This window comes from Trichomycterus rosablanca, chromosome 9, assembly GCF_030014385.1.
Source record: "Trichomycterus rosablanca isolate fTriRos1 chromosome 9, fTriRos1.hap1, whole genome shotgun sequence".
In the NCBI taxonomy this organism is placed as follows: domain Eukaryota; kingdom Metazoa; phylum Chordata; class Actinopteri; order Siluriformes; family Trichomycteridae; genus Trichomycterus; species Trichomycterus rosablanca.
Window position 1 is genome coordinate 16,565,878 of NC_085996.1, and position 10,395 is coordinate 16,576,272.

At 36.1% G+C, this 10,395-nt stretch overlaps 1 protein-coding gene across 4 annotated transcripts in view; it reads right to left on the reverse strand.

Moving 5' to 3' along the window:
• ccnk (cyclin K) overlaps positions 1-9,186 on the reverse strand; it is a 29,018-nt gene extending 19,832 nt beyond the window's left edge. The window contains exons 1-6 of one of the 4 annotated variants that reach the window (XM_063001976.1): positions 9,172-9,186; positions 8,876-8,950; positions 4,843-5,083; positions 4,630-4,711; positions 3,461-3,568; positions 1,196-1,327 (exon numbers count right to left, since the gene is read on the reverse strand). In XM_063001976.1, the coding sequence (XP_062858046.1) occupies positions 1,196-1,327; positions 3,461-3,568; positions 4,630-4,711; positions 4,843-5,039 (519 nt within the window). In that variant the 5' untranslated portion in view covers positions 5,040-5,083; positions 8,876-8,950; positions 9,172-9,186. Of the gene's footprint in view, positions 1-1,195; positions 1,328-3,460; positions 3,569-4,629; positions 4,712-4,842; positions 5,911-8,875; positions 9,116-9,171 lie in introns of those variants that run through there. The other 3 variants (XM_063001975.1, XM_063001978.1, XM_063001977.1) reach the window with 3 other exon arrangements.
• Between the last annotated feature and the right edge of the window lie 1,209 nt (positions 9,187-10,395).

The following is a 10,395-nucleotide window of genomic DNA, read 5'->3' on the forward strand; positions in this document are numbered from 1 at the left end:
CAGAAAACTTCCTAACTCTATTCATTCACAAAAAAGGATTGCCTATAGACTGATTTTTGCCTATAGCAGTCTTTTAGTTTAATTTTTTTATTTGGTGTACATAATTCCTGTATTTTCCATTTGTATCTTAACAAAGAGACCAAAAATAAATATGAATGGCCAATAAAACCTTGGTAAAATGTGTGTAAAATGTACACACACAAACCATACGGTACTATAAGTATTTGGACACACTTCTAAATCATTGGCTGCATCCGAAATCGCATACTAACATACTGAACAGTATGCGAAAGCAGTACATAAAAGAAGTTAGTATGTCCAAATACGTAGTAACAAATCAGTATGCGAAAAGTACTACTGCCTGGGCAGCCAATAATCTATCCCATAATGAAACTGGATCTGCAAAGGCAATCATAGCAAATAAGAAAGATAGCAAAAAGCGGAGTAAGACAAACATTAAAATGTTATGATTAAGTACAACCCTGAATAACATTATGAGTAGCTTTGTGGAGAACAACAGAATTACTTTTGTACAATTTTAAAAGTTATAACTGGCGATGCTACGTCATGCATCACGTGACGTTGGTAAGATGGCAGACGTAGTACGTCTGAGGTTGCGTACATACTGCACACTTACGTACTCAAAAAGCATACTTTACTGGCCAAGCAGTGCGCACTGCCTCCAATTTAGTACGTACTGTTTAAGTATGTGATTTCGGACACAGCCATTGATTTTATACACCTGCAATGGGACTGAATGAAACACCTGAATTCAATCACTTAGCCATGGAGTCTGTAAACAGACATTTGTGAAAAAATGGGTTGTTCTAAAGAGCTTACTAAATTTAAGCATGGTAATGTAACAGGGTGCTACCATTGCAACAAGTCAGTTCATTTAATTTCTTTCCTTCTGGATATTCCACAATCAATAACCTGCTTCTCCCAGGCTAGTAATTAGTTTAGCTCTGATAACAAGCATAAAGTGAAGACAGCTATTTTGCAGGGCCTTAAGGGCCTATCAACGATATGCATGTAATAATGTCTATAAATCATGGACTTAACAGAATATGCAAGCATTACAGCTATTACATTTGTCAATTACCACTTTGTGGTAATACAATAGGCAAATTTCCATGGTTTTATGAAAATGTTTTGCTTTGAAGAGCTACAATTAAACCACTGCCCAAATACTTACCTTTGGATCATCCCCAAACTGGGCAAACTGCACATCATTAAGCAGGCTTCGAGCTGTTTTGATAATGTCTTTACACTTCTTTGGAGTCTCCTCAACTTTCCCAGCCAAGAAAAGGCAACATGCCCCAGTAACCTAGAAAATAAAAAGGGCAAATTAAGTAAATCAAATTAAATAATCCAGTCATTGCAAATCTTTTGTTTTCTTATCCACTACAGAAATTATGTGCTTATGTGTAAAACTGCATTTTATGCATTTCTTTTTATGGTAAGCCCACCTGTACAAGTGTTTTTAACATACACCCAGCCAAAAGTTTGTGGACATCTCCCATGTGCCTGTTGAAAATTATATTCCAAAACCATGAGCATTCATATGGATTTGACCCCTCCTTTGCAGCTACAACAGCCTCCATTACTTTAAAAAAAGCTTTTCACAATATTAAAAGGTGGGAATTTGTGCCCATTAGGTCAAAAAGGCATTCAACACTAAATCCGAAAAGGCTCAGAGGGTTTAGGACATGGCTCTTTGCAGGCCACTGGAGTTTCTTAACAACAATTTAGTCAATGTTTTTATGTATCTTGCTTTAGGCATGTCATACTGGAACACACAAGGGCCTTCCAAACTTAAAACAATCTTAAAACAAAGCTAACTGTTAACTGACCTTAAAAGTTTGCTTTGAAAACAAAGTGTCACATTTAAACTCAAAACATCTACTTGACAGTTATGATTGTGGTAGCTTCATGCTAGCACGAGTGCTTTGCAAAAAGTGGGCAGGTTTAAGTCAAATCAAATTCATTTGTATAGTGCTTTACAATGAACATTGAAAGCAACCCCGCATTTTAATAGAAGCAAGATCCCCCATGCACTTTTTAGTATAACTTAAGTCATTAGTCAGATGGATGAATACTAGATAAATTGTTATACAACAAATTGCAAGGGTGCTAAAACAGAGCATACATTTCAGAACAGGACTGCAAGAACTGCACAGTAAATACTACATGCAGAATAGTTATAATTTGGGACAGGTATTACATATGAATACACACAGGTCAAGCAATTTAGTCAGCTTTCAAATTTACACATTTACACATTTCAGCTTTCAAATTTACACATTTCATTTACAGTGGCTATAAAAAAAAAAGGTCCACACACCCCTGTTTAAAAATTTTTAAATTGTAAAAAAAAAAACAGACCAAAATGAATTTACATACTTTAATGTGACATTTAATCTGTACAATCTAACTTAAAAACAAACAAAAAATCGTTTAAAGGGGCAAAATAAAAACACTAAAACAATGTGGTTGTATAGTAAGCACACCCTCTTATCGTGTGCACAGCAAAAGCCATAGAACTAATGTAGGATCTGCAGACACCCTAAGCACTGCAGTTTTCCACTGAGTGCTTTGGCCATATTTCTGCAGGTGTCTGAAATACCAGCTATATTCTTTATTGGAATAGTTACTCTTCTGCTTGCTAGTAACATAATTGTTGTGGTGCTAACATACATGTCATCACACTTACAGTGCTCAACTGTCACTGATCTGGATTCTGTAATAGTTACTGTAAATAAAATAAAAAGTACAATGCCCTTAACCAATTTACTTATACAGCAGGATAAACCACTGAAACCTTTACCATTATCCCATCATAAACACAGAGTAACTACTTGTTAATGACTTCAGCCAAAGACAAAAATTATTGCAAACAGAAAAATAGTTAGGATAAACAACATAAATGAAAGCTATTAAACTGTCTCTCACTGATAAAGCATAATTTATTAATGATGCAATCACCAATAAATATCTGGGCATGCACTGGCTAACATAAACCTGGCAAATACCCAATGTCTTTTTGCATCTGAACTTGTATCTTTTTGAGGTCCTGTCCTAAAAATAGAGATGGGGGGGGGGGGGGGCTTGCCTGCTGTATGGCACGATAACCTGCTCAAGTATTGCTAAAGTACACTGCTCAAAAAAAGGTAGTCCAACTCCTCCAGGATGGCACACCCATACGTGTTGTCGCAAGAAGGTGCTGTGTCTCCCAGCAGTCTCAAAAGCATGGAAGACATACCAGGACACAGGCCATTACACAGGGAGAGCAGGACAGGGCTGCAGAAGGGCATTAACCCAGCAGCAGGACCGGTATCTGCTCCTTTGTGCGAGGAGGAATATACATTGGTACCTTGCAACTTGACGTCCCCTAAACTTGAAATCTTTAAAACTCGACGGCTTTCACCGAGAATTCTGTACTCTAAAACTTGGCGTTTACCTTAAACTCTGTGTGTGCGACTGCCGTTTTGTTCAGCGCTTGGCTTAAGCGGTAAAACGTCTTCAAGGTGCAAATATGCATTTGTGTGGAATAACCGTCATATTCACTCTGAAAGCATACACATGTATCAGTGTTTAGCTAAACTTTCCTCCTCTTTCACTTTTAAACTTTTGCTATAGCTCAGGGTGCTGAGAAATTGTAAGAACACTAAACCTCTTAATTATTACTGCTCATAAAGTCTCTCCACTAATGAAATTCCTCACTCGTTGTTTTAGTACAATGTGTCCCGGTAAGCTTTGTGCACCGCCACACTCCATAGGAAATAACGGCTCAGCCAGTGTAAAAGCTATTTTGCCACTTCTCATGTGAATGTGGCTTTACTGAATGGAATACGGTATTCCAAGATCAAGCATCTCCATGATTAGGCATAAGGTAACAATAAAGAAGTAAAGGTAAGGAGCAGTTTTTATTGCATTTAACTGTTTTTTAATTTAATTTTTATATTATATGTGTGTTATTTTCAGTGTGCAAGTGTCAAAAACAAACCCATTATTTAACATTAGCCTAAAGCTCATTAGCAGAACAAAGCCTTCTGTGAAGGCACAGACTTGTGTGCAGTGCGCGCTTTTTCCCCCCAGAATGTACCAAACTGTTGATTTGGCCACTCCTAACATTTCCACTATCTCTCTGATAGATTTCTTGTTTTTTTCAGCCTAACAATGGTCTGATTTAATTCCAATGAGATCTCTTTTGACCGCATGTTGTGGGTTCAGAGCAACAGCTTCCAAATGCAAATGCCACACCTGGAATCAACTTCAGACCTTTTACCTGCTTAATTGATGATGGATTAACGAGGGAATAGCCCATGCAGCCCATGAAATAGCTTTTGAGATAATTGTCCAATTACCTTTGGTGCCTTGAAAAAGAGGCAGCTACAAAATAGAGCTGTAATTCCTAAACCCTTCCCCCAATTAGGATGTGAATACCATCAAATTAAAGCTGAGAGTCTGCACTTTAAGACCATATGCAGAACATATTCTAGAACATATTTTAGAACATATAACTGTATCTTATATATTTTGGTAAACAGCTAAAATGCCAAAACTTGTGTCACTGTCCAAATATTTCTGGCCCTAACTGTATGTATTATTTAAACCAGTTATACTTACGTATCTTGGAAATTGCTTAAAAGAGTGAAACATGTAGAAGCGGTGGAAATAGGTAATCCCAGTTGCCAAGGTATCATAGTGTCTAATAAGAAACATGTCAGGAAACAAAACAATGAGAAATATTCCCAAATAAAACAGTTTAAGGTCAACTGCATCTAATGAAATAGGGTTACACACAAAGTAAGGTAAAACGTCGTTAATGTGAAAGGATACAGTCCCAATCGAGTTCCTACATCGAAAATAAACCTGGCCCCTTCTCTGCGGTATCGAGCCTCGGTGGCCGGATCAAGCCCTTCGGACTGAGATGGAGTATGCGCCAGGTCCTTCTTATCCCAGTACCAACAAGGCTTTATGTGGTCCAGCGTGCTCGTGCAGATACCAGGAGTGGCATTCTCTTTGTTTTCTTTCATTTAGCTTAATGTTAAAGTAAGGCTTAGCTTGACGACAGGACTCACTAGGGCAAAGATAGCAACATAATATTATTACAATAACTGCTAAAAGCTGAATCAAACAAACATAAATATGTTAATACTTAGTTGGATGCAATGAACCTCTCTAAAACTAATGTATCACATCATGTGGTTTACAATATCTGAAAATTCAGTTAAATTTAAGTGGAAAAAGCACTAGCAAGTTTAATACGTAATAACTAGCTAATTTACTTTAACCCTGTGATGCATACTGGTCACTACAATGGACAGCTATTCAAAAGCTTTTTTTTTTTTTTTTTTTTTTTTTTTACAAGCACGTTTCCATGCATATTATCAACCTTTACAGTGGACATTTCAGCATCATTTTATAGGGTTCTACCCAGTGGTCAGTAGTTGTTACTGCAACTAGAATTCATTTAAACTAAAATGGTCGATGAAATGCCAAACAAGTGTCACATGGCAGGAATATCTCGCCAATCTTTCTAATCTAAAAGGTCCTTGCAGGTTAAAAAAAAATATTACGACATAATGTAACATTTAAGGAATAATATAATTGTTTTATTGTTCAAATATTGATTTCACATAAGAAGTAACTTCTGAATAACCATGTGTCCACTAAACTGGACATAATGCATCTGCAGCTATATTTCAGCCATACTATTCCTATCCAGTCTTAATATTCCTTCAGCTTGGCTGTTTTGAAAATACTTTATTTTTAGTGACTTCTTGTTGTCAGTCAGTTTATCTACATGCAAGTACACCCCTGTGCAATATCACTTAAATGGCAAATAATTCATAATTGTATCACCTAGAGATGGGACGATCGATCGGCTATGAATCGGTATCGGCCGATTTTTAATCAAAATATGCTATCGGCCGATATTTCCTAAAAGTAGCCGATCCGATCGTGTGATATATAAAGACCATGTTAAGTTAACAGCTCAGTGGATTGATCCAGACTTTGAGCTACGAAGCGCCAACCATCACATCACCATTCATCAACCATCGTACAGAAACCACAGTGAAAGCTCTTCATGACCTAAAATAACATCATTAACGTTGTGCATCATACATACGATGTAATTTTGCTGATTGTAATATTTACTTTAAAAAGATAATTCAATCCGGTCACATCTGAGTCGATTCCATCAGCACGTTATATAAACTCGTGGTTCACTTTGGTAAATCGTAAGCGGTTCTTACTTGTGATGTACTAGATGAGAACAGAAGACGTTACAGAGCCAATCCGAGGCAAAAGTTTATTCATTAGCAAATTCGTTAGTTCAGGATCATCTGCTGAACTTTTAGCTCCTTAGACGGAGCGAGTAGATTAATTAAGCTTTTTAATTAAGCTTTTTAATGTAAGAGAGTCACACAGAATGTTCTGTAGTAGCTGGTGTTTATTTAAAACCACGACATTTAATTAATAACAGTAAACACGGAGAGATAACTGAGAAGAGAAACTTACGCTTCGCGAAAAATGAATCGACTCGTGAATCAATTAATCACTTATAGCGATACTGTGAACAAAGCGTCTCTTCTAAAGGCACACACACACACACGCGCTGCTCCGTTTTATCTTCACTGTGAGGCTCTTTTTAAGTTTATTTATTTTATTTACTAAACTAAATAAAATAAATTTAGCCGATCGGAATCGGCTATCGGCCGATGTCCCTGAAAGGAGATCGGAGATCGGAATCGGTGCCAAAAACCCCGATCGGTACATCTCTAGTATCACCTCTTAATAATTGCATTGCTTCTAAGTTGACAAGTAGAGTATTTCCTCATATAAACAACCAAAATAAATACTTTAGAAAGACTATGTTGAAAATACAGGCTTCAAGTAGATAATCAATACAACAAATGTAAATACATAGAGGATTAAATACATATAGGAGTTTCTGTGACAGCTCAGAAAGTGGGAAGGGCATTGCATAACATCAACCTCTATGGATGGCATCCAGAACAAAACTCATTTTAATTGAGTCCATCATTAAAATTAAAGGTAGACACACTAAATATTAAAAATTTACATCTTAGTAATGAAAGGTGTACTGACATTTGTTGTATTGAGTTCCCACTGTGGGGCCTGTATTTTTAATATAGTAAATCTAAACCGTTAGTTTTTCATTTTACGTAAAAGCAAATACCCTACTGTTCAACTTAGAAGTAATGCAATTACTGTAAGGTGGTACAATTTTGAATCATTTGACATTTAAGTAATACTCAACAAGGGTGTACTCCACTGATGGTCTGTAACACGTTACTCTAATCTGACCACATTTTTCAGTAACGAGTAATCTAACGCGTTACTATTTCCAATCCAGTAATCAGATTAAAGTTACTTATCCAAATTACTGTGCGTTACTATTTTTGTCATTTTCCTTAGTGAAAAGATATTTTTGCTTTCTTCTTGGCAGGGGCGGAGCCAGGGGGTGGCCAGTGGTTGCCATGGCCACCATAAAGTAATCTTCGGCCACCCCTCTGCCGGCAATTTTTTTGCGGAAGCATTTCTGCACGCAGGAGCAGCGCACCTCAGATGAGTAGTTCTTCACCAAAACAGTGCAGTAATACACTCAACATAAATGTCAACCACCAACACAATTACAGAAGTAGTACTATTTAGTAGTATTCGTGGCACGCTACAAGTAAAAGCGCCAGCTGGCTCTGCGCATTCCAGTGTTGCCAGATTGGGCGATTATCCGCCAAATTGGGCGGATTTTGTTGGAAAACAATTTAATAGCAGGTAAATAACACTTCTATTTAAAAGAAAATCTTCCGTTTTAAGAAGCTCCAGCATTGTAGAAGGCTATTAAAAGTAAAGTCAATTTTCAATGCTGATTTAGCGTAATAGTGTTGGTCAGTCTGTATCATATTCTTGAAAGAAAATTTAAATTTGTTTTCCATGCATTCACACTAGCATGTTCTGGGATTCAATTGAGTCTCATCAGTACACACAAGTTGGCAGCCAAATGATAAAGTATTGCAAAGGAATATCTTTGAAATATTCCGCATTATATAACTAATAAAGTAACTTGTAATCTAACTTAGTTACTTTTAAAATCAAGTAATCCATAAAGTAACTAAGTTACTTTTTAAAGGAGTAATCAGTAATCAGATTACTTTTTCAAGGTAACTATGCCATCACTGGTGTACTCACGTATTGTTGTATACTGTATATACGTCCAGTGGTGTATACTGTATGTATCTGTATGCAGTGCTGTGTGGCCGTGTGCCCTGGGTACTTCGCAAACTTTTAGAGCATGTAGATATTCATATTTTCCAAATTATTTATTAGTCTGTTGAATACATGTTGCTTTAGGTTCAAATTTCAGTGATGCATGCAGTTCACTAGAGTGGACGTATAAATAACTTCATGAAAAAATGTTTGTTGAAAAAATATAAAACATAAAATAATTATAATTGCTTTTTTCATGCCTTGCTAAAAATAAAAACACATAGGAAAAAAAATCCTGACTCAGGCTATCATAATTCATGCGCCATAGGGGTAAATTTGTATATCGGGGTATGCAGTATATTCAGCCATTCGTGTCGCAACATCCCATGCAAACATAATGATTAATTAAGGTTTATATGTGGAATTCAGAAGTTTATACTAACTGGGTCATATACCCACAGACGACATAATTTTTACTTCTTACTGCCGTTCCAAACGGAGCAAATTAGCTAGCTCGTTAGCCCCAACCTAACCAATTCGAATGTGTATGTATGTATGTATATACATATATATATATATATATCGTAAGAAATAAATCTGCATTTAAAGAGTGTAAAGCTAGGTTCAAAGCTCCTACCTTTTCTGCTCAAATTTAGTGTGGATTTAACATGCGCGTTAAGAAGGGCAAGGCCTGGCACACAATAGCTGGGTTCTATGAGGGACAAACAGGTTCAAAAATATGCCGCGTTCGACTAAAGTTCCAAACCCGCATTTAGAGACCTCCGAATAGGATAACTACGAAAACGCCCTATAATCTATAGGCGTTTTCGCATCTATAACTAATTAATTTTTCCACTTAGTTCTGTTGTTTTAACGAGTTCTACACTTTTCACATAGGAACATCCAAGAGTATCAAAATGCGTCACAACGAACCACGTGAGAACGTTCATTTCGCTTATTCGTCAGATGGGTCCGGGTACCTTGGTCGTTCGTTTTCATTTCAAACACTAACATTAAAAACGGGAACGTGTTTCTGTTTCAAGATCAAAAAATCAAATAACAGACATAAATTGAATAACGGATCATATTGTAATTTTCGGAATTCAATATTTACTATTACTTCAACCGTAAATAAACCTACAAACCGCCAATTCACCCTTTTCACAGAGCCCGATGACGTATTTCCGGTTTCATTTAGCAGGGTAAACAAAGCGCCGCTGTAATGGAGTTCACTGCGTCTCTGCATAATTTGTTTGTTGAAATATTGAATTTTACCTTAAAAAATGTACATAAACCAGCACTGAGAATATATTTAGACATTTGTTTGTAGTAATTTGTTTTTGTTAAGTGCACAAAAAGAAACATTTTACCCTTAAATGCACTTCAAAAATAAACATGTTCACTGAGACAATATTAATATTGTGTTCTAAAGAATGCATTAGTTTTAATAACCGTAACTGAATTGACAAACAAACAAAAGGCACAGTAAAAGAAGGTTAAAATGTATTTGATTTATTATATTAGTAAATATTTATAAAAGTATGCAAACTTGAATTACTTAAATTCATTAAAATGATCATCTTAATTCATGAAACATTTTTCCATATCCAGTGTTGTTTCAACAAAAGCAACATCAACATACAAAAACATCCTCTAGACAATAACCATAACACCTGAACAACTAACCATAGAGAAACCATATTTGCTTGAGGGAGAGTCAAGTCAAGTCACCTTTATTTCTATAGCACATTTAAAAGACAACATGTGTCAACCAAAGTGCTGTACATTAAAATCAAGTATAAATAACACTCAATTATGCATATAACATTTAACAAATCATTAACATACATACAAAATAACATACATACGCACCAACATATAAATCAAATAAAACCACTAAAACAAAGATGGCTATGACAACCCAAAAAATATTAAAAACTTATTCATTAAGAAGACTCAAATGCCAAAGAAAACAAATAAGTTTTTTAATTTGACTTAAAGGCATCTATTGTGTGGGACTCCTTTATGAAAAGTGGAAGACTATTCCAGAGTCTTGGGGCAGCTACAGAAAAGGCCCTGTCACCCTTAAACCTCATTTGAGAACATGGAATAGCTAAGAGCAGTTGGTTAGAGGATCGTAGAGCTCATGGAGTGGAG